Source organism: Enoplosus armatus, chromosome 3 (assembly GCF_043641665.1).
Source record: "Enoplosus armatus isolate fEnoArm2 chromosome 3, fEnoArm2.hap1, whole genome shotgun sequence".
Classification (NCBI taxonomy): Eukaryota; Metazoa; Chordata; class Actinopteri; order Centrarchiformes; family Enoplosidae; genus Enoplosus; species Enoplosus armatus.
The window spans coordinates 26,760,027-26,787,950 of NC_092182.1; the positions used below are offsets into that span (position 1 = coordinate 26,760,027).

At 41.8% G+C, this 27,924-nt stretch overlaps 2 protein-coding genes across 2 annotated transcripts; one reads left to right on the top strand and one right to left on the bottom strand.

The window, feature by feature from the left end:
• Window positions 1-10,240: 10,240 nt before the first annotated feature.
• On the bottom strand, window positions 10,241-20,829 carry ssuh2.1 (ssu-2 homolog, tandem duplicate 1). Its single transcript, XM_070903356.1, has 12 exons — window positions 20,800-20,829; window positions 15,972-16,067; window positions 15,786-15,870; window positions 15,519-15,648; window positions 14,908-14,968; window positions 14,067-14,191; window positions 13,825-13,887; window positions 12,991-13,070; window positions 12,211-12,303; window positions 11,927-12,032; window positions 10,734-10,841; window positions 10,241-10,501 (listed from the first exon to the last, which is right to left on the bottom strand). Exons 1-12 carry the CDS (start codon window positions 20,822-20,824, stop codon window positions 10,367-10,369), a joined length of 1,107 nt encoding a protein of 368 aa, XP_070759457.1. The 5' UTR covers window positions 20,825-20,829; the 3' UTR covers window positions 10,241-10,366.
• A 1,764-nt stretch (window positions 20,830-22,593) lies between these two features.
• On the top strand, window positions 22,594-26,498 carry dynlrb1 (dynein, light chain, roadblock-type 1). Its single transcript, XM_070902511.1, has 4 exons — window positions 22,594-22,686; window positions 23,017-23,092; window positions 23,812-23,979; window positions 25,856-26,498. Exons 1-4 carry the CDS (start codon window positions 22,684-22,686, stop codon window positions 25,897-25,899), a joined length of 291 nt encoding a protein of 96 aa, XP_070758612.1. The 5' UTR covers window positions 22,594-22,683; the 3' UTR covers window positions 25,900-26,498.
• The last annotated feature ends 1,426 nt before the right edge of the window (window positions 26,499-27,924 follow it).

Below are 27,924 nucleotides of genomic sequence, written 5' to 3' on the forward strand. Positions count from 1 at the left end.
GGCCACATTACTGTGCTGGTAAATGGTGGATTAGCCAGGTTGAGAATGAGTTGCTACCACAAGTGAAGCAGTTAAAGTTCTCAGGGTCTTGTTCCCCAGTGAGGGTAAGATGGAGCTGGGCCTGATGGTGAGGCCCTGACCAACAGTCAGCTACAGTCCGGAGGTCAGAGTAACGAAAAAAGAAACACATTGTTCATACATGCGGCCTTAGGCATCTGATCAGGATGCCTCCTGGACTCCGAAGAAGGTATTTCAGGCATGTCCAACTGGAAGGAGACCCCGGGGCAGACCCATAACATAGAGATTAATTATCCCATCTGGGTTGGGAATGCCTCAGGATTCCACAGAAGGGGCTGGAGGAAGAAGCTAAGGATCCAGGTTCCACATCTACATTTCACGCTTTATTCTGAGTTTAGTTTTTATGTGTTTGGATGAAAAGAGCATGGGACACAAAATGGTACAATTTAAGATGAGATTAGATGATGCAAGATGAAACATTCTGCTTTGTTATATCTTTAAATACATATATGACACAAAAAAGGGAAACACCAAAGAAGCTGCTGGGATTTCTGTGCTTCTACGCCTCTAATAGCAAAGACTCAATTATAACCCAACCAAGGACTAATTCTAACACTTGCTTTGGGAATCACCACAACTGAAAGTCCTAGTTTCTCTCACTATGACTCCACATCAGAAATGGACCGAATGTACAAACTGTCCGTACAGAGGGAGACATGATGTCATGGGCGAGGGGCTTCGGGTATTTTATAAACGTGGTGGGAAGTTTGGGTTTCTTCAAAAGAAAAGAGAACACCTGATTTCATTCATTAGCAGCAGTGACATTAGGTCGGTGTGTGTGCAGCTGGGTTGGGGTGTAACACAGGGCTTCATATTGTTTTATCATCAATCTTGTTCAACATTTGTAACAGCCAGTTATATAGGGATCTATGGGAATCTAACTACTGCGTGTGCAGATGTTTTAAACCTCAGATGATTAATAACTGTAATGATTAATATCAATTATCAGGGAAGTGACAATTAGTTAATGTTTTCAGTTCAGGACCCAAAATCTAATGAAATCCAGTGGCAGCATCATTAGAGTTAAAAAGTATTTCACCAGAGTCGGAGGGTAAAATTCAAAAGCCTGTTTTTGATTACCGTAAATCCTCCAATCGTGGCCTCGAGGGCAGAGAACTGAGCCTTTATTTGGAACAGGTTCACATTAGAGACAGGCTTTTATCCCTGTAAACTCAGAAAGACCTCCGTTTACCTTTTGTCTTGACAGATTCAGTATTAATGCTCACTTCCACATGACTAATTTCATCAGTGCAACAGAAGAGTCGCGTCATACTCGCCACTCTGCCGCTTTCAGTTTCCCTTCTTGGACAGAAATACTGTTTTCATCCACCAGTTAACATCCGTCCTTTCACTTGTCTGTTTTCCGTTTCAGTTCCCATTATTGGTATGCTTTTAATGTGAAAAACCTACAGAATTATTAAATGTTAAAAGGCTTTTATATGAGAATTAATGGAAGTTTGACTCAAACGAGGGAGACTGTGACAGTTTCAGCATTTTTCTTCTGAATATTAGCGATATTTTCTTTTAGGCATAATGTTTATATTTATCCCTTTAAAGCTGGACTTTTATCTTTCTGGTTCAGGGAATGTTTGCTTGTCAATCAATAAATCATTTGTATGTATCAATAACCCAATGAAAGCCTTGCACACACACACACACACACACACACTACAGATAATCGACTCTACGAGGTAATAAAAACCTCATTTATTGCATCTTTAAGTTAGCCAAAGAACCTGTGAAGGAATTTCCACCGACGTTTATCACCGCTGCATGATGTTTTTCGTCTACTTTCCCCACGCTAATGTAAACTTGCCCACTGAGGATATAAAAAGTTTACAAGTGGCTTTGTGAAATAGGCCACGTCGCTGATACTGACTCGATGCACGTTGTCAGCTCCTCCATTAAAAGTGATGTAAAGTCTCATTCTGCCTCTGTCCCACTTCGGCCTCAAAGAGCCAGAAGTCTTAACTCACTCTAACAGCCCACATTAGTCTTTATCGTGCAGCGGGGACACATGGATGTGATGAGATGTTTATGGATGCAGAGGGTTAAAGGTCAAATAAAAGCTTCACAGAGATTTGTATTTTGTTATCGCAGAACTGCAGTTACAAATTAGAACGCCTGCCTGAGCCAATCAAAGCACACACATACGCTTTAGTACTGAAACAACTGGTCGATCAATCAGTCTACAGCTGCAACAATCAGTTGATTAATCGATTAGTCGATCGGCAGAACATTTTTCAAGCAAAAATGCCAAATATCAGCTGGTTCCAGTGAGAATTTGCTGCTGTTCTTTGTCAACAGTTAACTGAATATTTTTCACTATTATTTAAAAGGCGTCATCTTGAGTTCTGGGAAATTATAACAGGCTTAGACAAAACAATTAACAAAATAATCAGCAGATTAATCGATAGTGAAAATAAATGAATCAGTCAGTCGGGAACAGAAAGGCGAGGTTTAAGGAAAAAATGCTGAATATTCTTTGCTTCCAGCTCGTTGGTCTGACGAAACAAGACGTCACCTTGGGATTCTGGGATTGTGGACTCGTATTTGTACACGTATAATTCGTGGACAGTGATGTTAGTTGCACACACACTCTGTTAGGCGTACTAGACCGACAGAAACGCAGCAGAAACAAGTCTTAAAGGAGTGTGCGTGTAAATACGAGAGTGTGCACGAACCTATAGTTGTTTCAGGATGCATATATTTTACTGAAAGGGGCCTAAACGCAGAGACAACTGATTCTCAGTTCCACGAGAAAGCAAATCTTGATCCGAACACGTTCTGCCTCGGGGGGGGGGGTAATACAGATCGAGAGGTCAGATGAAGGAAGAACTGGCGTCAAACGCAGAAAGAACAGAATGGAAAACAGACCTGCACAACCTGTGTGAAATCGGGGCGTTCTCAAAGGAGATCCTCACATCCGTGGAGAATGAGAAGCACATTGGGGGAGACAGAAAGACAGCGTCTGATCTTGTACAACACAACTCAGGCCTGCAGAGGTTAGAGAAACCTTCCAGGTTCGATCCCAGCAGCCAGCGCGAGTCCTGTCGGAGTGTACGTCTGCTCCAGTGGTGGACGAAGTACTCAGAAGACATTTTACCTAAGCAACAGTAGCAGCACCGCAGTGTACAAATACTCTGTTACAAGGAGAAGAAATGCATTTAAACACTTTTCAACCGTTGCACCTGGACGTGTTACGAGATTCTGGATTAAGACACAAACTTCAGAGATCAGGACAACATCTGAGACGAGGATCGAGGTGGCGACGTAACGTGAGCAATGAAGAGCTTCCAACGATAATAAGTCTCATTCCTACAAGACCAGAAGGAAAACACTGAACAACCTCTGCGGTGCTTTTGGCATCTTTTTATTCAACTGTTTCAAATACAGAAAACTGGCTGAGTGAAAGCAAGAAGCTTCACTGTTTCAGATTCCAGGTCTGTTTTGGCTGCAACATTATATGACAGGAAGTGTCTTTGTCTTCTGGAGGACTCCGAAGCCGTCCTCAAAGGGTATCTAAAGGCCTTTATGGTCTGCTGTCCCGTACACTGATGAGACCAACAGCTCCACTCGACTTTGTCTCCAGATGTATAGTTAGATCTACCTTAGCTCTCGACGCTGCTACTTTGCTTGAGTCACTGAACCCCCCCCCAATAAAAAGAAAGTGCTGCAGCTTTGAACTTCTGGTGTCTTTGGCCAACAGCCATCAGATAAGACTTGTTATCTGGAGTCTTTGTTGATTCTAGTCTTGGACTCGATTCAGCTGTTAAAAACATGAGTAAAAAGGCCGCCGCGTGCTCGGCGAGCTCTCCATGAGCGTGGATGTTTAGTTTTACATCATTTTTACACACTTCACTCAGCGGCCGGCTGGATGAAGCTGGCGTGAGACCCCTCTCCACTGGAGGACCCTGACTGAGAGGAGTCAAGTAGCTTAAATAGGCTCCACTCAGCTCTCAGTAGGCACACAGATACAGTACAGCCTCTATTTACAGACAGGACAGAAGCTTTAACGGGCTCTTAGCTCATTTACAGTTTACTGTTTCTGACAAAGACGACGTCAAACAGCTTCGTTATGACTTCTTGTGGTAAATGTCCTGAAGTAAAAGTAGTGATACACCGCAAAACGTACTTAAAGTATCAAAAGTTAAAGTACTCATTATGCAGAATGGGCCCTTTCACAGAGTTAGTGAGCAGCATTTTTGTTGTAGTTTGTCGAGTTGGAGCCGATTTCAAATACTTTACAAAGAGTTCAAAAACCTCAATCTTATAATGTTTCGTCTTGTTTTTGATTTAAAGGAACCTGTTAACAGGTCATTTTCCAAGCCTCTTCTGGATCATTTGTTTTGTCCAGTATCTTTGGATAAAACAAGACATTTGAAGACACCTTGAAAATGATAACGGACATTTTTCACTATTTTGTGAAATGAATCAAGAAAATAATCAGCAGCTTAATCGATAATGAAAACGAGCGTCAGTTGCAGCTCTAAACTTTAATTCCAGATGATTCTTGAAGTCTTTTTCACTTCTGATACAGTACAAGTACCTAAAAAGTACAGCACTTGAGTAAATGTACAAATGCAAACACACAAACACACACATCCCACAGGTGGCTGCGTGTCAGCGTCACTGCATTATCATCACTGCAGCAGCAGGAGACACAATGACACAATGCAGCCAGGAAAACAACAATCTGACACACACACACACTCACACACACACACTCACACACACACACACACACACACACACACACTCACACACACACACAGGACAGGAAACAGCAGTCCCACTCACAGATTGTACAGCAGAGGGGGTGTTGAACTCCATAACAGGAAAGGCAGCGGACAATTGGGGGAGGTTTACTCACAGCAGAGACACAGTTCTGTCTTCAGCATCTGAGACATGTTTGGAGGTGAGGGACGGACCAGTCCTCCCGAACTGACCCGAGGAAACTTCGGTCTCTGACTGGACTCAGCAGCTTGTACAAAAAATTCCACCATCATCTCAAGAAGAACTTCAATCACGTCACCGGCAAGAAGCAGAAACGTGTGAAGGAACGGCTGCTTTCTGAGAACGTCTGGTACCAACAATATGTCCACCCTGTCCCCACTGTCCACACTGTCCCCCATGTCCCCACTGTCCACCACGCGTCCACACAGTAAAAATATAACACATGACTAAACTTTCTTGTAGGGATGATTCAGTAATTTGTGCTGAACCACCTCAAACGCCTCTGGACACATTTCACTGACCACCAAAACCTCCACAAGGACACCTGGACAGTCCTCAGTGACCACCTGTCCTCCACCTTTGAAACATCCTCAATGACCATAGAAATCTCCGGGAACCTCATTAATAACCCCACATATCCTTCAGGGACCCTGGAAACTTCTCAGTGACAACCAGACCTCCTAACACACACCTGGATGAGTTCTCAACTGACACAGACCAACAGATTTGATGTGGACGTTTTGTGAAGATTGTGAAGTGGAATGAAAGAGAAGAAGTGAGCCGTCTCTTCTAACATCAGCAGCGTTTTAATTCACTTCCTTTTCCAACCAGAGTCACGTTCACTCTCCCGTTGTTTCCTCCAGAGACGCAGCAGCGCATCAAGTGGCGCCTGCAGACACATTTCAGAATAAAACTGAACTTCTAAACTCACCGAGCAGGACTTTGTGTCGGGACGCGGATCTCTGGACTCTCGGTTATTCCGCAGGAAGGATCCTGGACGTGATGCGGCGGCTACCGGACAGTTCAGAGTCGGGTCACCTGAAGGCTCCACACGCTCTAAACAAACTGAACACATGTGGGCTGAGCCGCCGCTTCACCCTCATCACACCGTCCCTCCGCGGCTGCTGCTGCTGCCTTCACGGACTGCTCGGAAGCTCCGGCTTCTTCAAGATGGTCAAATCACACTCATATCTACTACAATGCAGCTCAGAGTGCTTTACACCAAATTGTATGTATTAAAAAAAACATTTAAACAAAAAAAAAAAAGGTGGCAAACAAATCATTAAAATACAATAAAACAGTGTAGAACAACCATAATCACATTTTAAATAAGATTAAATTAAACGAAAACAAACTTTCAGTAATATTCAGTAGAAGCAGATTCAGTATTAAAAAATATTTTCAATATTAAGCTTCGTCAAAAAGAGAGAAACAAAAGACACAATTTCACATAAATGAAGTCTGTAAATGTGAGAAATCGTGAAAAACAGAAAGTTGGTCAGAAGGATGAACATCAGCTTTCAGAGCCTTCATTTAAATACAAGTACAACATTCTGTACCACATAGTAAAAATACTTCCTTCAGAATAAAGTCCTACATTCAAAAGTTCACATAAAAGTACACATGGAAGTATCCTCATCAAAAAAGTACTAAAAGTAAAAATACTCATCATGCAGAATGTTGAGCATTTTAATGTATCTGGACCAGATGGTGCTACATCAAACTACTTTACTACTACACATGTTGTGAGTACTACTACAGATGTAGTTTAATGTGAAGTAAAGCATCTTATTATATGTTTAACTTGTAAAAGTCAATCAGCAAAGTAGTAACTAGCTGTTAATGCAGTAGGCTAATGTATTCTAATAGAAGTAAACATCTGCACAATACTCAAATACATGAGTAAAAGTACCTCAAGAGTGCAGTTACGTACAGTGCTTGAGTAAACGCAGTAGTTTCTTTCTCAAACAGAAGAACGTGTTGTTAACGTGTTGCAGAAATCCCTTCAAGGAGAAACGCTGTTGCTTTACTTATTTTTCCTCAACCTGCTGCTAATTCTTTCTTTAACTCAAACTTTGGCTCTCAAGTTCGAGTTGCTATATTTCCCACAGCACATGATGTCAGCAAACATGCCTTCAGACATCCTGCGAGCCATCGTTTTATAACCAGAGCGCCCCCATGTGGGGATATTTGTTAACACAGAACTGAAGGCTTTTAAATGCACTTGTACTCCTTTGGTGCAATATATATATATCACATTTTCGTACAGAATATTAAGATGTTTGGTTAATATATGTGATTAAGGACTATTTAGTTGTTCCAGTTTGTTATTTGCCTAATAAATAACAATACAATTTTTTGTTTGAAACAAGTTTTTGACAGATTAGAATATTTGTGTTTTCTCATTTTTATGACAGGTGGTCTAATAAATTTGTTAAGCACTGTATATATATATATATATATATATATATATATATATATATATATGTGTGTGTGTGTGTGTAATTCTACTCACTTGAACTTCATTTGGTTTAAATTGGTTAATGAGGTTTCACAAGTTACCAGCAGTCTAAAAATAAAAAGATAAAAAGATGAAATGGTGCGACTGATATATTATTATATATCATATTATTGTTCACAAGATAAATCTGAGGGGTCGTGAGATGATTGGAGGAGAGAAGAAGAAACAAAGTTGTGCTACACAGATCTGTATTCATGTCTTGACTTTCTTTTGTGTGAAACATTTGATTGATTTGACTTCTGTGGGCCTCAAAGAGTTTTTAAATGAACCCATCTGAGAAGTTTAGAGGGGAAATGTCTTTTTGGTGGAACTGATAACTGAGAGACATCTGAAACACAACAAGGGACCCCAGACCTCTTTTGTCTAAGTGGTCACAAGCCAAAAAGTTGGGATCCACGGAATTAATCTAAACTACGCATGTTGTATTTTATAATCTCATCGTGTTTTTAAAATATCGTTCTACAAATAAACAAAAGATCAACATTTTACCACTGAAATATGGACACAGCTACTCAGACAAGGTTCCTCAAAATCTCACAATCTTTCCGTGATTGTTGAACATCCTGTGCCGTCTCCTTGAATGTGGAATGAGATTAAACAAAGCAACGATATCGACTGACACAAGCATTAATATCAGGAAGCTGCTGGATCACAGCTCTTGTTCAGTCCTCGAGTGTCTGTTCTCCTGTATCCCCTCTGATTAATGTCGCCAGACTCTGACGCAGTGGCATCACACGTCACTGAGGACTGACAAGCAGCGAGAACAGAACAATCCGGAAAAACGGGCAGTCCTTGATGTTTTTCACCGATTTGTTCCCAGAATGTTTCCGCACGTTTTAGAAGAAACCTTTTCAAATGTTCTCACAGGGACTCAGACACAAACAGAACTTTATTATGAACTTTATTTGTGACATGTTTACTGAACACATTTGACAGGTTGTATTATGTTATATCAAATAATAACACTTTTTTTATTAGTTAGAAATATGTAAGTGTAATAAGGCAGAAGACAGAGCTGGCTGGATTACATGAGAGTATGCAGAGGTCTAAAAAGCCTCTTTAAAAGTGAAGAAAAACACAGAAAGCACGAGGAAGTTTGGTCAATAAGCTTATTCTTACTTGTCCTAATAAAATATTTATTTCTTTTACATATAAAATTCAAAGTGGTAAAACCTGCGGAGACATGGTCAGGCGTACAAAAAAGGTGAAAGCTGCGCCCTTCATAAAAGATGAGGGAATATTTGCTGCATATGTAAACTGAGATACCAACGTCTGGATCTTTTCTATGTACATTTGTATGCATATTGAAACCTGAGCTGAAAGGAATAAAAACAGTCGTTCATCATAAACAGGCTGGAAAAATGACACGTCGCCTGACGTCCTGCTCTTATTTCATGTCTGAGCCCTCAACGTCTGCAGCTTATGGGAGACGGTGTCCATTAAAGGCCACTAAAAACATGAATATTGATTATATTAATTTTAAAAAACCATCGCCCTCATCCAAATAAAATGTTAAAAATGGCAATGGGATTTTGAATGAGGTTTTCTTACTTCTGAAACAGTCAACAAACATCTGATCCAAGAGCTGTTCTGGTACCAAATTGCAGCCAAATGTCCTCAAAGCTTTTCACAATATATTGCTGACAACCATTTCACCTAGTTTAAAAATAATTGTACATTCATAATTCTATATTTTTTCATCTTTAATCTAATTAGGTAATAATGATCTAACAGAGAGCCGGGAATCCAGACCACCAACACTAGATCCAAAGAAAATCTAGATCAAATCAAGTCTGAGTCTCATTCAAAACCAAAATACATGAGCTGTATCTGATTTACCAGCTTTGCACATCATCAGTCATGTAGTTCTACAAACGGTCACCTTGTGCAAGAGATGTTACAGCTGTTAAAATAACAAAAGAGGAGAAATAATGACGGGAATTTATATCTGACCTTTCACTGTTTGTAGTCTGAAAAAATGAAAGTAAATACAGTCTAAAATATTGGAGAGAGTAATGTCAACATCGAGTGTCGGTTCAGTCCATGAGAAATAAAACCAGAGTATTTGACAGTTTTGATTGACTCAAGGATGTTATCATTTGATCAACTGAAGGAAAAGCATTTAGCACTAAATGCCAAAAAGTAAGCACCAGATGTTCAGGCAGCAAATATTCTGACCATAGAGAGGTAGTGGTGGATGTTAGTACACATTCAGTGGCTGGATTACATGGAGCCCGACAGGCATCGTGGGTAAAATGTCTGATGCAATGAAATAAAATGAATAGTTCATACAGTAAAATGAACGATATATATATATATATATATCCACATGTTGCCCACCCAACCACCAACTAACACAAGAGTCTCCAGCCCTGAGAGGCACGCCTGTGCAGTGAGCTAAATGCTAATGTCAGCATGCTAACGTGCTCACAATGACAAAGCTAGGATGTTGATGTTTAGCTGGTATAATGTTTCACCATCTTAGTTTAAAGTATCAGCACACTGACATTTGCTAATTAGCACTAAACTCAAAGTACAGCTGAGGCCGAAGGGAACGTCTGTAGTTTTGCAGGTTTTTGGTCACAAAACTTATAGACTGGGAATAGATCCAAAGCCAGAGGATCACCAAAAGTGTCTGAACCAAGTTTCAGCCAAAGCTATCGGGCAAACATAAACCAGGAGTGCTAGAACAAACATGTGTGAGAAGGAGAGGGAAATGGAATGAGTGCAATAACAATATGAATTTGATGGAACTGATTCAGTCATTTTAGGCACCTAAAAGCTACCAGCCGGATGTTAACGGTGGATTAAACTGGAGCACATGTGAGATTAATCATGAAGGGTTAATGTGGTTCATTTTAAATTTAATATCACAATAACAGATTTTTGGTGAATACATGGAGGTACATTAAAAGGTTGATTCAGCTTTGGGCCCTTTGTGTGAATGTACACATATGACCCGTGTTAAACATGAACATGTATTTTCAGGAGCATGGGATTAAATATGGGAACAATATGTCTACATGTGACTTATAAAATAGTACAGGCGGAGGGATATTTGGCAGCAAAGACTTTGTTCTCCATTCCATAGACAAAGAAGCTGTAGTCTTTTCCATTGTAGGTGTAATAAGCGTGAGTCAGGGGCACCAGCTCGATGGTCTGACGCTGCAGAGAGAAATAAAAGCATTAGCATCACTAATAACGCAAACCAAACGTTATATAAAATGTCAGATCTCGTCTAAATGAACGACTGAGCTTTTAAATTTGGATGAATTTTGCACTTTCACTTTGTGTGTTTGGAGTACAGTTGAGAAGCAGGTATCTCAGGTTAAAGCCCCCCCCCCCCTCCAACACAGGAGCAAGACATCCAGACTGAGAGAGACACAGAATGACGTACCTGTTGCAGGATGCGGCTGGTGGAACCGAAGCGATTAAGGTGTTCGTTAATCATTTTTGTAGAAATATCGCAGATCTCCTGATCGGGGAAACCCTGGATCGGGTAGACCTGGCAGGACACGGAGGGGGAAACACAGACTTCAATCAACGAGACCCAGAGTCTACAGCTATGCTAGCAGCTCTGTGACGCCGTGCTTTGAGCTGAATGCTAACATCATGATAACATTTCCGAATTAGCACTTAACACACAGTACAGCTGATGGGGATGTCATTGTCATCCACATCAGTGTTTCAAAGCGTCCAAATGAGTTTATCCTCGTCGACTCAACAGAACTTCTGTAGACAGATAGACCAGGAGCTGAGAGTGAACCAGGACAGATAGACCAGGAGCCGAGAGAGAACCAGGACAGATAGACCAGGACAGATAGACCAGGAGCTGAGAGTGAACCAGGACAGAGAGAACCAGGACAGAGAGAACCAGGACAGATAGACCAGGAGCTGAGAGAGAACCAGGACAGATAGACCAGGAGCTGAGAGTGAACCAGGACAGAGAGAACCAGGACAGAGAGAACCAGGACAGATAGACCAGGAGCTGAGAGTGAACCAGGACAGATAGACCAGGAGCCGAGAGTGAACCAGGACAGATAGACCAGGAGCTGAGAGTGAACCAGGACAGATAGACCAGGAGCTGAGAGTGAACCAGGACAGATAGACCAGGAGCCGAGAGTGAACCAGGACAGATAGACCAGGAGCTGAGAGTGAACCAGGACAGATAGACCAGGAGCTGAGAGAGAACCAGGATAGTGAAGTTGTAGCCGGACAGATAAACAAATAAAACTCAATAAAGCTCCGTGAAGCCGAGGGGAGCTGCAGGCTCAGCTGATGGTTCCCAGTAGGTTCGTCAGTACCGGAGGGTCCTCTCACACTGTCACACTGTTTTCACATTGTCATTTCATACATTGTTATTATAAAAACATAGATTATAGCCACTTTAACACTAATTCTAATGATCAATCAAGGCAGTTTTCTTCTTCTTCGTGGTGAAGACGGTTCATCCGGCCGATAGCTATGATGCTGACAGGACAGCTGGTCCTGAGGACTGAGACTGGAGTCGGTGTGGACTGAACGGATGGACGCTTCAGTAGCATCTGATGCGCCTTCCTAATAAAAATAAAACAAAGGTCTTGTTTTTACCAGAAGACTCTCATCGATGAAGAAAGGATCTCCTGTCACCTTCTCAAACTTCTTGTCAGGGAAGTCAGGCTGGCGGTCTGGAATGAAATCAGCTATGTCGTTCTTCCTACACACACACACACACACACACACACACACACACACACACACACACACACACACACACACACACACACACACACACATAAACACAAACAGATAAAGAAACGTGCAGAAGAAGGAATCTGGACAGACTGTGTGTGTGTGTGTGTGTGTGTGTGTGTGTGTGTGTGTGTGTGACATACCATGTGACAGTGAGCTGGATGAAATGCAGCAGGTTTTGGCTGCCGTGACAAACAGAACAGGTCTTGTAGCCGTGGCCGTGACAGGAGATACACCTGGGGGGGTGAGGGAGGGATGAAGGCTCAGACTCTCTACAGCCTGTTCGCACATGAACGTCACAGAACAATAAATGAAGAAACAAGCAGAGCCGCAGACAGGAAGACGTCTGACACCGAGATGGCTTGGTGGAAAGTACAGCAAGAATAAAGTGTAGAAACATAAGGAGCGTGCTAGACAACTCCCTCCACTGTCATCACCCCCCCCCCCCCTTTCTGCTTTACATTTGGCTAACATGGCTCCTTGCTTCCCTCTCTCATGTCTCCTCCTCGCATCGTAGCTCCTCCCAGTGGAGATGCGAGAGACGCGAGGACGGAGGAGCTGTGTTATCGGGACATCATCGACAGCTACTCATGACGCACAACATCGACTGTCAGATATGTAGAGTAACCCCTGGTATATACAGACGGGGGACAACTTGAAGGAAAAACCTGAATAAAACTGAGGAGAAATCAAGCGCTCTGCTCTGCTCTGCTCTACACGCTCTTATCTCACTGTCCAAACTCTTCTCTCACCTCCTCTCGCCTCTCCCGCTACAAGAAGCACAACGCGTCTTCCTGGACGACCGCTTGTGATTCCTAGGCCGCCTTTTGTATCCTCTGCTATTACAGCTTGAACAACGCATCTGCGAGACGGAGACGGAAATTCAGACAGAGAGACGGAAAAGAGCGCAGGCAGGCTCCCACCTTTTGCGACCTCGGCCATGACAGGAGGTGCAACGCTTATTCCTGGATCGACCATGACCGTGGCAGAAAGTACAACGCTTCTGCAAAATGAGAGGAGGGTTTGAGTTATGTGTCCAGCAGGAAACTGCCTTAACAGAGGTGGCATCTTTTCCACATTGTTATGAGGCCATACTATTGTTTTTCAGCGAGCTCAGTGTGTTATTCTTTGCTAAAGCTACAGTGAGATACACTGAGGGTCTGGTGTTCCTGTGACCTCCTGTTGGGAGGATCTCGCCTGCAAGACAAATATAGTTTTTTTTAAACAAAATCTGGTGCTAACTACATTGTAAAATGATCTGCAGATAAAATATCATATGAGACACATTTACGACATTTTTCAAGTAAACATTTGTAGCTCAGTTGCGAGGATGTGCTGCTCTCGGTGGCTTCTGTAAACTGAATATCGTTGGATACTGGACTGTTTGTGAGGGAAGCATTTTTCTTCTACAATAAACACAATCATAACATCAACATTAATAGTTAGATGCAGCTCTAATGTGTTATTAACCTCAACAGCAAAAATCGGTTTCTGTGTCAAACAAATGTTAATTTCATAAACTGAAGTAAAAAGATATATAATATATATAATATATATAATATATGTTCAAGTCCCTCATTGCTGTCAATGTGTGAAGGTGCACTCTACAGCTTCCACTGTCCTTTCATCTCAATTTTGTACAAAAGGGCAAAGAAACATAAAAGAAAAACACAAATCAAACATTCAGAAATTTAAAATCTATACTGAGAAATGTGTTTCATGGTTAGCGATGACAACTATGTAGTCAGACATCTCACCTGGCCTCTACCATGGCAGTTAATGCAGCGAGTTCTTCCACAGCCGTTGCACTTGTGACACAGCTAAACACACACACACACACACACACACACACACACACACACACACACACACACACACACACACAAGCACAGTTGCATGTTCATTTGATACAAAGAGCACAAACGTAGACGACAACAATAGCAAATCAGGGAAGCAGAGAAAGCTTGACTGTCTACAGTAATAAAAAAACGAGCTGTACCTTCACGAAGGATGAGTGTGGCACGCGGACCTTCTCCACCATGTCGGTGTATCTCTGAGGCAACGACACAGGAATGTCCCACGGCGGGGGGCTCATCCCAAACTGAGGACCATCCACCACCTGCCCTGTTCGAAGAAAAGAACAGGACAACAGTGTTCACGAAGACGAGCGGTACTTTCAACTGCCGTCAGCGCTGATTCATCTAACCGGCCAGTGTACAAGTACCGTCTGATGTGACTGAATACTCTTCCTGTGTGTATAAGTACACCACAAAAAAAAGATTTGCAATCTCGCAGCTCTGGCAACAAAAGTCACCTGGAAGTGCTTTAGCATCAAATATTAGCGGCGTGTCTGTAGGGAGGGCAATGTTGGTCGGTCTGCCCACTGCTGTGGTGCAGACATGATGTATCCGTCACCTTGGTGATCCCCTGACATCCTGTCATCTAGCGCCATCATCAGGTCATTTTAATTTATCCAAAACCTGCAAAACTGATGACATCAGCCTCAGCTGTACTGTGTGTTTAGCGCTTATTAGCAAATGTTAGCATGCTAACACTAAACTGGTGAGCACGGTAAACATTATACCTGCTGAACATCAGCACGTTAGCATTGTCACTGTGAGCGTGTTAGCATGCTGATGTTAGCATTTAGCTCAAAGCACCACAGTGTCTCAGCACAGCCTCACAGAGCTGCTAGCGTGGCTATAGACTCTCAGTCTTGTTCACTAGTTATCAGCTAGTTAGTCAGTTGGGAACATTATCTCATTAACAAACCACACTAGATGGTAACACACGTGTTTATCTTATCCGTCATGGAAAGAGCACATTTCGTAACGTTTTACCATTGTAGGGTTCAAACTGCCAGGCGCTGGTTCTGGTCTCAGTGTAGGTCTCCAGTCGATACTGCAGAAGGAAGACAATCAGAAAACACTGGATTCATGTTGCCACGCAGTCAGGTCAATGGATTCACAGTGGCAGTTAATACCCCCTGAAAGTCCTCTCTTAAAGCTGAGGTGGATTCTGGGAAGGTGTGCTTTATTTCAGAATACAAAACACTCTGCAGTCATTGTATGTGGTTTGCATTTGGATGGCACCTAAACATCTGAACACATGAGGCGCAGCACCCCCTGTGTTACTCTGTGACTCCGCACACCAGTTACTCACTATTATCACAGGTATGAAGTGCTGAGGTCACGGGACCACCTGCTGCTGGGAGCTTTGACATCACTACAACTGGACCAATGAAAGTGAGATAGCTAGCCTTAGCATCATTAGCATGATTATAGTTTATATTTCCTTACACAAAAACTGAGGAGAATTCAAATTTCAGCTCCGTTTGAAGTAAAACGTTTAAAGCCCCACCAAAAATGTGCCCCCCCACACACACACATGTAATGCTGGTCCAGGTTAGATATTAGAAAGATAACATATTCATCCATACGTATGTTCCTACCCTGTACACAGTGACGGGTTTGAGCTCTTTGAAGGTGAGGTTCCTGGCAGGTTTGGAGCTGTACCTCCATTTCGATTCCACAAACTTGAGCAGGGCATCTCTGGCCACGTCCTCCGATACTGTGGGGACCCTGGAGGAGCAAACACACCAACACACACGGTGTGCACATCCTTTATCCCCTCATGCCTTCATTTTCAATTAGGATTAAGCACAGAATCATCAGCAAAGTATTTAATAAATAATGTGAATTATTGATGTGTGTGTTACCTGACATTGGGCACCAAAGTGTTCCTGTTGAGTTCAGGCTGGGGGTTATAGGCAGGGGGAGGTGGATACAATGGGTTATCATCCTCTGGACATACACATTAACACAAACACAAAAACAGAGGAGATGACGGTTGGGAAATGTTAAAGAAAAAAACAAGAGAAAGCAGAAGAGAACACAAGACTCACCTCCTCCTTTGTGGCCCTGGTATCCATGTACGTCATCCAGCCAGCCAGGGGGGGGAGCTGAAGGACCCTCCTCTGGTATGTTTGGATCGAATGCACCTGAAAAGAAGAGGTAAAGAAGAGATCGTTTCACACCGCAGGATGATAGATGAAGTTCTATTCTTTCCTTCACCAGGCGAGTTTCCATCCACCTGTTCAAAGTGCGCGTTGTGGAAACACCGAAAACAGACAGATCAAAATATCACGAAAACGCTTTTACACTGGCTGTGGTGGAAAAGCAGAATGTGCCGAGCGGACAACATCAGCTCTGTGTGGAGCGATGAGGAGGCTGTAACCTTCCTCACGACAGAAATGTCATATTTCCATCACGTTCTCCACGCGGTTCTCCATGTTTGAGCTCTTGTAATGACTCGTCGAGTCCTCTTCTTCCTCTGCGATGGTTTAAGGCAGCGACAGGAGAATCAGCTCCACCAGCTGTTTATCTCGATGCGGCCAACGTTCACATAACCGTGGTGGACAAACACGCATTAATTCAGCTTTTCTTTTAGTGATTTTCTGTAAATCCTGTTACATTTGCACTAAATTGTGATGGAAACTTGACCACAGATTGCAGACGCTCGCATGCTTCAAATCAATCCTTTCCCTCTAAAGCCCCCCCCCCCCCCCCCCCCAGGTTGACCTTCTGTTTCTTTTCCTTATTCCCTTAAATGTGCTTTGATGACAGAGAAGTCATGTGCTGACAGTGGAAATCTACTGTCTTCTCTGCAACATGCTAAGGAGGGGTGGACAGTGTTTCTGTCAGTGTGACGGCAGGAAGGGGGGGTGCATTCTTTAGGAGAGGCTGTCAGGAAACTGCTTATAGCCTGAAGTAACAGACGAGGCGCGTTGGACAGGCCACACTAACATTACTTAACATCAGCAGATATCAGTAACTCATTACTGACGTCACTAAGCTTCATGATCTTTTGGCACAACAGCAGATTATAGAACATTGACCTACTGAGAATGTTTACGTGGTTCTACTTTCCTGCTATCTCTCTACCTGCATACTCCTGTTACAGACCAGACCATCATCAGCAATCAACATATTACTGCAACATGACTCTCGTTTGTTTGAGGGAAAACCACGATGAAATGGATCCCATCATCATCGCAGACCTCGACCATCATCATGGAGACACCGGCGGTCCTGAGGGAGTGATGAGCCGAGAGAGAAGTTTGATTTCATCTATGATTTTTCACTGGACCGTGTAAACTGTCTTTAACGCGTTGATTTGATTCGCACTGCAGAAGAGACTCTGTGGTGTAATCAATTATCAGACACGTTTGATGTGCACATAAGCACAAAGCTTTCTGAGGTTATTTTGCAACAGTCTGGTGCTGGTTGCACAAAATCTATCCAGCAGCTCTGCCGTGCGTAACTGTGGCTTGACACTGCACAACATCACTGCAATTACAGACTGCAGATGAAACATCCTGGACACCAGAATCTACTGGATTGGACCTCCACACCCTGTCCTCCCACCGGGGCGCACGGCGAGTCAACAAGAGACCAAACCGAAATACTAGAACAGCTCCGAGAGGAGTTTGTACGGTCGATAAATCACATGAAACTACATTAATCTTCAGCTTATCCACACTCTGACAGTGGCTCAGGAGACCCCACCCCTCCCATTGTCCATGCAGGTTAGGGCGAAGCACAATAACTACACTGCAAACACTGTTTCTACCAACATCCTGTGTGTGTTCATCTCTGTAGGTTTCTACTCAATGGATCCATGTGACTTCGGTAAATAGAGCACGCCTCAAAAGGAGCAGATCCCTGATGTAGTGACTTCAATGTTCCTCTTCTCCTTATAACATTAAATACAAGCACTGATAACTAACCATCAGCCAACTTGAGCTTATTACAAGCCAATAAAAACATTTCTTACAGTGTTAACTGTTAACGTGTAACTTTCCACTGATATAACAAACAAGTAATACAACTATTTTTACTCTGTTAAAGGGTACAAAGTCAAAATTCAGTTTTCATATCAATCTTCTCATCACAGTCCTGGAGAGTCTCCCTTTGATGTTAGCCCTCAAATTAATAATCGACGTTTGTACACTAAGTATGAAGCGACTGCCAGCAGCTGGCTAACTTAGCTTAGCATGAAGACTGGAAGCAGGGGGAAACAGCTCGCCTGGCTCCCTCCAAAGGTAACAAAATCCTCCTCCCAGCACCTCTAAAGCTCACCAGTTCACATGTTATATCCTGTCTGCTTAATCTGTGCAGAAACTGAAGTGTAAAAACGACAATTCGCTGTGTTGTGTGCTGAACTATTTCTTGGCCAGGACCATTTTCCAGCCAACCAGCAGAGACTAAATAAGTTAGGGGTAAGCACAACAAGTGTATGTCCCAAGTTCATAACTCCTACAGCAACAGTCTGTTTCTAATGAAATCTGATGTCTTGTTACTGATTACGTAACAAGAGGGATACACGTGTCATTGTGTTTCTTGTTATTGTATTTCACTGCTGTGTATCTTTAATATTAAACTTCCCTGACTGCAGCTGGGCAGCAGAATCAGCTCAATTCACCTCAGAAAAATAGCAAACAATATCATGTTTTTACACAGCAATGTAATATTACATAAATATACACAATAGTGCCTTGACTGAGACACTTCCGAGGCACCGTGTGCGTCATGACTTTGCCCGACACAAATACTTTCTTAGCAGCCCAACAACGGCTACTCCTCAGAGTGCTTTTCATTAGCCGTGTTTTCTTCAAGCTGCTGATACAAATACAACACAGGCAGCGCGCTTACATCACGCTGCACACAATAACTCCGGCTGAGGGATAAAAATATCAGCGAGAAGGTGTTTCCCCGAAAAGATCTGGGCTGAGATGGACGGAGTGTGAGAACAGCGTGAGGGAGGGAGGGAGGGAGATAGAGACTCATTAAGAGAGAGAAAAATAAAAAGAGAGGGAGGGAGGGGGAGAAGGAATGTGAGTGAAAAAAAGGGGAGAACAAAGACGGCCTGGTTACTGAGCCTTCGACGGGACAATGCATCCAGAATACTGGACTGAAGAGTGAAACATGCCCAACAAGCGTTTGCAGGGAGCCACAGGTGCAACTAGACTGTCACCTTTCAAGGAAAAATCCAATGTGAGGATTTGTTTCACGTGACAGTAACGCTGAAAATCTTTGGGTTCATTTCTCTTAATTTTAAGACCAAACGATGAATCGAACTGTTAATCAGCAGCCTCACACTGAACCCGTCCGACGTGTTTGATTTGTCAGACATCTCGTCCGTCTCGTACGTCTCCTGTCCGTCTGAGGGAATCTCACAATTTCAATCTCGATGTTACGTTATTCTCTTTTTTCACAGCGGACATATTGACTCCTCAGCGGGGAAAGAACAGGTGAAGCGAACAACAACATCATCATCATCAAGGTAAAACGTATATAATGCAATGCAGCGGTTATTAATGTTATTAGTGTGTTACTGATTCGCTGTGTGAGTTGTCCAATCACGTGCTGAGGCTTTTTTGTTCTTATCGACAGGACACATGATGATGAGGAGATAGCAACAGAAATACCTGGGAGTGTTGGGATAGTGTGGTACCTTCACCAGTAGGCTCCCAGCCCCCCCCCCCCCACCTGAAGAGGTCAAAACCAGCGTGGAGAAGCTGTCACGAGTCAGAACTCCTTGTCCACCACCGTCGGCCTCTGACTTCCTCTCTCTCAATAAGTGGAATGAGTTTACATCTTTTTCTTGTGGAAAAAATCCTAAATATCAACATCCAATGCTATCAATGCTATCAATGCTAACACTTGCTTCTTATGTCCAACAGAGACTCTCCAAAGACTCTTCACAAAGAAAAGCAGCAAATCCTCACATTTAAGAAGCTGGAGGCAGCAAACGTTTGACATTTTTAGTTGAAAAAGGACTGAAACGATGCAGCTCTCCATCACAGTCAGGACAGTCGGGGTTAATAGTTCAGCGATCCTCTGACCAGAAGAATATTAAACAGTAAATAACAACAAGTTGTCACAACTACTGAGATCCACAGACACACAGTTTAAACCCTCAGATCCAGGACTTCCTCTCAGGACTTTCCCCTTTCATCTACTTGCTCTTGTTTTTGATTTACCTTCATTTTTATTTGGTAATAATAATATTTTGCCAATGTGTTTTGGTCTGTTATGTGTTGAACAGATGCAGTGGTTTGGGATGGTGTGTGTGTGTCCTTGTTTATTTACTATGCTAATTGTTTTGTGTCGTTGTTTAATTTATTATCAGCATTATTTATTATCATGCATGTATGTAGGCTTATGTTTAGTACATTGTTTTTTGTTATCTTCCGTGTTTTGTGCCTGAGGACCCCCGTGAGAACGAGACGGTGCATCTCAGAGGGTTTCTCCTCTAATTCAAACCTGAAATAAAATAAAACCCAATCAACAGATAAAGGGGGTCCTTTAAAGTCACAGTACTAATGTCTGTGATAACAGAGGAACGCCACTGTGCGCCCAGTCACTGCTGATTCCCAGTTTAACCAGTGGCTCGGTGTGTGGAGTCCAGTCACTGGTACAACTGGTTTAGTCTTCTGCTGTTCTCAACTTAACTGCATTTGAATCAGCGTGAACCAGACAAACAAGTGTCCAGCCCGGTTTAACCCTCTCCTCTCCCCCCGTTAGAGACAAGTTAGACACCCCCGCAGCACAGAGTCGCGTTACGGCGGGGGTCTAAAAACTTCTGCCCCGGTTTGAACACAAATACCGGGCCGCAGATAAAGTCTGGACTCGATATAAAACTTTTTACTAAACATGCTCGATGCTCACCCAGATCCTCGTCTTTCTCGTCCATGTCTCCGCCGCTTTGACCCGTTTAAAGTGAATGAAGACCGTTAACGGCAACGGCGACCGCAAGGGTCACGGGGGGTTCCGGTTATGGTTTTCAAAATAAAAGCCCGAAGGACGCGTTCACATATTTTTAAAGTCTGTCTTACAACAACAGTCAGCTGCCCATATGTAATCATTCCTTCGGGGGGTTTATCAGTTTATCTGAAGCTAATAAGTTTCAAGTTTATTTGTCACAAACTCAACGTATCTCTACATTGTGCGGTGAAGTGCTTTGTTGACCCCTCCAGTACGACAGTAAACATGGTAAGAAATATCAAAAATGCAATATACACAACATAACCAAATATCCAAAAAAGATAGATAAATAAAATGGTGTAAAAACAGATAGATATAGAATAGAATAGATAAATAGTAAAAAAAAAAGAAGAAATGGTGTAAAATGTACAAATATGGAGGGGAGGGGTGTGTAGTCCTTTTGGAGAGACAAAAACATGAATGTCAAATTACAACAATTAAATAATGTATTTTTTCTTTGCCCCCTCCTCCTCCTCCTGTGTATGACCTGCCTCCCCAGTTTTACTTTGAAGGCAGCATCTCCGGACTTCCTGTCCCGGTTGTCTGTTTGCGTCTGACTTGACGCAGCTGCTGGCCTCGCCCACACTGTTTACACGCAGACCCTTCAGCAAAATAAAGACATAAATAACGCGAACGCTTCTGGAGCCTGCAGCTGCTCAAACTGCTGCTTTTAAAAACATTTGGTCATCAACTGAGTTTTCAGAGTGTTTCAGGAGTTTTATATTTGGTGAGGAACGCTGGTCGGAAATAACTTATGAATAAGAGAGTTAATAAATAACTTTAGATGTCCCTCACATGTGTTTTCTGAAATTCAGTATTTGATAATTATAGAGGAGACAATAATGGTTTTTCTGTGAGAATGGTAGCATAAAGGAGACATGACCGTGAACAAAATCAGCTGAGAAGATAATTAAAATGTTTTATTTCATTTCATTTGTAAATGATTAATTCCTACTTATATTAATAAGTGGGAGTTGATTTACACGTAGTTTAGATGCTTGGCAGTCTGGATAAAAGGCATTTTAGTAGGACTTAGATTCAAACTCAAATAAGATCTACTGGCATGAAAGTTAAAGTTACTTTATTGCCAAAGCTAAATAACATATTGCACACATCACTCTATCTCTCTCTTTCTTTAAACAACATAACAGAAATAACAGTGAAAGAGAATAGAAAATAAGATTAAAGACACTGTAGCTATCTACTTACATTGTCAGGGCTCCTGCACTGAAACATGTAAATTCATTACAATATATCTGGAGTGACATTTGGCCATTTTGTTTTATGAGTGTGATATTTCTTGAGTAAAATAAACAACGGAAAAACATAACAAACATACTCTTATCTGCCATTTTGTTCTCAAAAATAAAGAGGTTCACTTCTATAACACTTATAATGAGTGTTCATGTCAATATATATATTCCAACATGTAACTGGAATTGTGTAGAAAATCTTCATAAGATAGAAAATGTCCATTCTTATCTAGTAAAGCGGGCAACTGTTTTCATTATTCATCCATGTTTCCTTGTTTTTGTGAGTGATGTATTTGTTGTCCCACAGAATGTATCTTAGGGGTGAAAAATTGGGATTGCAACCAAACTGATGGTGTTTACCTATTTTAGTACGACGCCCGTGTCTTCCACTTTTGCCTTGGACCGTGAACGCAGCATTGACCCTTCCGTTGACCCGGAAGTTTACCTCAGTTGTCTTCTCCCAGCAACAAAACTGAACTGTTAGCTGTTGTTGTGCTGAGCTCGGAGACACAGATTTTCTCCTCACACAGTTAAAATGGTAGGATACGATGAGTGCCCGGCGTGTCCTCCATAAACGTGTTCATATTTCCACCCGGCTGTTGTGAATGTAAAGTTGTATAAGAGCGGTTTGAATGCATTGCTAACTGTAGCTAGCTTACTTATGCTAGTCGGGCGTTGTCATTTTAGCACGGCATAGCTAGTCAGCCTTCTCCAGGGTGTTTTCTCAGTATTGACCGCAGCTAGTCCCATGTTCTTTGGCCGAGCTGCTGTTCTCGTATTGTTTGGTGTTGCGTGTTGTTGTCCTGTTGCATTTCTGTCGCTTCAGTAGCCAAATGAAATGATGCTAACTCATGTTGCCGTCACTCAGGCTGAGGTAGAGGAAACTCTGAAGAGGATCCAGGGCCAGAAGGGAGTGCAGGGGATCATCATTGTCAATTCAGAGGGTAAGACGACTAAAGGAAATACCCACAGTTATATTTCCCTTTGTGTCTTTGTGTGTCTTTGTGTCTCTTAGCAGACAGTCGTCTGTGTTATTTAGCAGTAATAACAGCGCAGCAGTCGGGAGTGATGAAACGTTGAGACCTTTATTTCACCACTTCTGTCTTTCTCTCTTTGCCTTTTTCTTCCCCCTTTCTATGTACACAATCAGATTATGGCCAACAGTTATTTTCATTATGTGCTGATTTCTTATACAGCAATAAATCATTAAGTCTATAAAATGGTAGAAAATAGTGAAAAGTGCAAATATATCCAGAAGAAAAGAAAACTCTCACATTTGACAAGATGGAACCAGGAAATGTTTGGTGTTTCTGCTTAATAAAGGACCTTTTTAGTCATTCAGAATGTGTTTATGTGTGTGGTGAAACATCTCTTTGGTGATTCAGAGAAAGAGAAGAGTTGTAATAGTGATGTTTTCACATTGGTTAATTCAATGTTTTACTCCACTGCTGGCATGGCTGCTGTTCAGCCACAGAAACAGTGTTTGAAGGAACATGTAGAAGAAAAAGACAGTTTTGTCAACTGACTTATGTTTCTTCCCATCTTGACCTCAACTCAATTATATAACCAGGTTACAGATAAATTAAACTTCCAGGTTACTTCATCTGGTTACATGGAAATTCTCTGGATCAGTAAATGAAGCCATTTCCCTTTCTTCTCTCAGGAATCCCCATCAAGACGACTCTGGACAACGCCAGCACGGTGCAGTACGCAGGACTGATCCACCAGCTGGTGATGAAGGCCAGGAGCACCGTGCGGGACATCGACCCCCAGAACGACCTCACCTTTCTCCGTGTCCGCTCCAAGAAGAACGAGATCATGATCGCTCCAGGTGAGAGGGGAAAAGGGAAAGCACTGGAGATGTAATAGGAATTTATCTGAAAACAAATCAATGTCTTGTTCAATGGGTGATTTCTCCTTTAAGCAGCGAGAGCCACGTTCTTTTTTTAATGTTCAACCAGTTTGAAATGTAGACTTGAACATTGCATTCATTTAGCAGACATGTTTGTCCAAAGTGAGAACCATTTTTTCTGTATTGTACAGATTCGTATTTGAAATTACATTGCATTCATTTAGCGTTTGTTTCCAAAGTGAATTTCATTCCCTCCCTCCCTCCCTGCACATTGGGAACAATTTGGGGTTCTGTGACTTGCTCAAGAACACTTCAACATGTGCGACATATACATGACCAAATCCCTCAGAAAACAACAAATATCTGTGAAATCTGTCTGAACAAGCATGTTAAAGGACAGGTTCACATTTTTTACAGTGACTCTATCATTATTCAACACTCACACGTTCATGTATATTTATTCCAAGTGTCAGACACCATTATGAAAGGATCCTACAGAGAGACCTTTATGGTAAAGAGTAAGATGACTTACTGACTCACGTTTTCACCGTCATCTTCCTGCAACAACTCACCTCTCGAGATCTCAGAGCGAGACTTCTGTTTCTGGTTAATCAAAAAGGATCTTACTCTTTAACAAGAAGGTCTGTCTCTGTAAGGGATTCTTTCCATCATGTTGTCAGACACTTAGAATAACAATCTGAGCCTGTCAGCGGCAGAAACGAGCACTTTTAGTGGACGTACTACAGTTGCAGCCCGTTCGCAGCTCCCGGCTGAGGCGATCTAAAGGACCAATTCCACAGTTCTGGTTCTGTGCAAAAATGACTTCTAAAGTTCAACTGAAGTCAATCTGAGTGAGGCTTCAGCTGTCTCAGTTAGACAAATCAAGTGGGTGTCTTCCAAAGTTGTCTTTTAGTACCAAGTTCCTGCTTTGTGTTGCATCTTTATTCCACCAGAGCTGATCGCGGCTCTCCGCTCTGAATAAAACTGCGGTGCAGACGCGACGTCATAGAGCCGTGCACGGTGGAATCAAGGCGTTAGTGTCTGTCATATGCTGCTCAGCTAGGAAACACAAAGAGGCCTTTTCATACTAACAAGACTGTAACTTCTGAAGATAACTTGGTTAGACAGCTGAGTCCTCATGTTGGCTTCAGTTGAACTTCAGAATGCATTTTGACACAGAAAGAGGACTCTGGATTTTGTCCCCTATCTCTTGCATTGAAAAAGCTCTTTGCAACCAGATTGGACTGAAGGAACCTTGAACAAATGTGAACCAGGCATATAAAATCTGATTGTATATGTAAAACAGCCATGGAAACAGGTTGTCAGATGTGCTGAACATTGTTGTGCTGCCCACCGAGTAACAGAGAGACAGTCAGTCTTAGAAGAGTGTGCCATGGCAAATCCAGGTCAGGACGTTGCATCAGTCGAAGGCAAAAAACAATCGAGTATTTTCTGTTTGTTGGTAGTGAAACTTTTAAAAGTTGGTATTGAGTGCTTTGTCAGATTCTTAGTCTTGTTCTCTCTTTGATTAGATATTTCCTGATTTAATAATAATAGTAATACAGTGTCAGGGTGCTTTGTGTTTGAAATTACACTGATGCATTTCAGAATTTTGGCTTTTGTTAAATAGAATTTTGTAGATAAACATTTTTTATATCCCTCAACATGAAGTATTGAAAAATGTATTGTTTTGGTTTTCTGTATCAGGTATTTTATTGGTATCTGTATGGAAAATGTCCAATGCCCTAGTTGCAATTCCCTAACTGTTTCTTAGAATGTGTTACCATGTGCTGAAGTTGTATTGTACTATTTGTTTTTATCTATGGGTTTAAGTATTTTGCCTTTTTCTTCACAGATAAGGACTATTTCCTGATCGTCATTCAGAACCCCTCAGACTGAAAAAGAAGGCGCCGATGCCCGACTCATTACTCTCTTCCATATTTAAACAGCCAAACTTTTTTCTTTGTCTTGCTAAATGAAAAGAACCAGAAGCTTTTTATGCACTTGCTGTACCAGGAAGTAGCGGCAGGATTTGAAGGTGGATGAAGTTGAATCTATCACTTGGCTCAATGACAAGATGTGTGAATCTCAATCACTCTGCAGGCAAATTTCTTTTTCCATGTTTTAGCATTCCAGTTTGGACTCCTCTCGATGCATACTGTATGTTACGTCACTGTGTTTATTTCTTTGCTGTTTTAGCACATGGTGAGAAGCGCACACCTGCTAAAATACCTCTGGCAGAAGTAGGAAACTTAAATCTGGACCAGTGCATACATGTCTGTAAAGTGCACAGTGTACAAGAGAGAGAGACCACAACGCATCTTTAAGTCTGAAGAAAACTTGGGATTGTTATTTATTTTGTTGGCAAAAGATGTTGAAGTACAGTATTTCACTGGTGAGCAGCGAAACTACACTACAAACACTTCTCTGCTCTTGCCATGTCAAGTTTCTGATGGTTATTTTTAATGAACTAAGAAATTAAAAAAAAGTGAAAATGGTCTTGTGTTTGTCGTCATGTACTTTGTTTATTACCTTATAAAGTTGTTGTGCAATTTGTGTTACTTTGGTGAAGAGACAGGAGTGAACACAAGGTTAACAATAACTTCTCTAAAGATTGATCTGATGTATTTTAATGTCTGTTTGATGCTAGTTAGAATGACGTGTAGCTTAAATTTAGCCCATTTAAATATATTTTAGTAGTTTACAGCCCTGTTTCCTGTACACACTTTGTATCTTAATTTCATGCAATTTTCAAGACATGCAGTAGATTCACATATGAAAAAGTATAAATCACAAACAAAAAGCATTTTTTTTAGTGAGTTGTTGATGTCGTACCATAACAACAACGAGAGAAAGAAAGAGACCTATTAACTGAAAACTGACAATAAATCCTTGAAAAGACTAACATGTTTTCACAATTTTGAAATTATATGGCAGCAAAGATGGCTTAGAGACATCCTCCAGCAGCTAGATAAATGGCACATTGTTATGCAAATAAACATTCAAACAAGTTCATGTAACGTAAATAAGTCATGATTGATTATAACAACAGTAATACTAATAAACTGATGTTTAACAATAGAAGCAAACATTTTAATCAAAGTAAAAGGAAAATAAGTTGAGATTTTTCAGGGGACTCACTCAACAACTCTTCATAATACAGCACACATGCGTTGTTAGTTTTGATGAATCTCTGCATAAGTTCAATTCTATCACGCTGTGAATTGAACCCTTGTGTAATGTGTAAATAAGAACAACAACTGCAAAGTCAAGTGACCTTATTAAAAACCAATATGTAGAAAAGTATTGAAGTGGTCCCACAAACCCCTCCCTCGCACACAAACTGAGCTTGCACATTTCATGAAGGATGACCGTAAAGCATTGTTATTACACCAAATGAGGAAATAGTTCATGTTTATATGTCACATGTTAATATACATGTGCGTCAAAAAGTCACACAAACAAAGAAATGTAGTGTAACTCATGTTTGGCATCAGTTCGACCCCTGGTGAACTGTTACACAACTCCAATAACAGAAATAAACGCACCTGTTTGGGACTTGGGAGGGGTCAACACCAAACACCGAGCAGATGCAAATCCACAGCTGGTTTACAGCTGGAAAGTGACATGTTCTGTAGTGGGCCTCTGAAACATGTCATCAGTTCAAAATCATGTTTATAACCGGTTCTCCTAAAACCAGAAAAAGTCACGAGGTGTCAAGCCAGTAGACGATGTTAAGTATGTTTTCTGAGCAGTGAAAGAACTTCAAATTAGAGCTGAGAGTGTGAGAGTGACAACAAACAAACACAAGCCTGCTGTGACAACTGAGAGCATGAACCTTGCATCATTTCCTGTCTGTACAAAAAGAAAGCTTACATATGAAATACCTTCATAGTACTCCATGGGAATTATTAGCTTCGATCA

Bases quoted from the DNA above. Each gene is read 5' to 3' on its own strand.
- ssuh2.1 (XM_070903356.1), bottom strand. From the start codon at position 20,824: ATGGACGAGAAAGACGAGGATCTGG. The intron at 16,068-20,799 runs GTGAGCATCGAG...TCTTCTTTTCAG, and splicing joins CGAGAAAGACGAGGATCTGG to GTGCATTCGATCCAAACATA. The intron at 12,033-12,210 runs GTATGTCACACA...GTGTGTGTGTAG, and splicing joins ATCCAGCTCACTGTCACATG to GAAGAACGACATAGCTGATT.
- dynlrb1 (XM_070902511.1), top strand. The intron at 23,093-23,811 runs GTAAGACGACTA...TTCTTCTCTCAG, and splicing joins CATCATTGTCAATTCAGAGG to GAATCCCCATCAAGACGACT. The intron at 23,980-25,855 runs GTGAGAGGGGAA...TTTTCTTCACAG, and splicing joins CGAGATCATGATCGCTCCAG to ATAAGGACTATTTCCTGATC.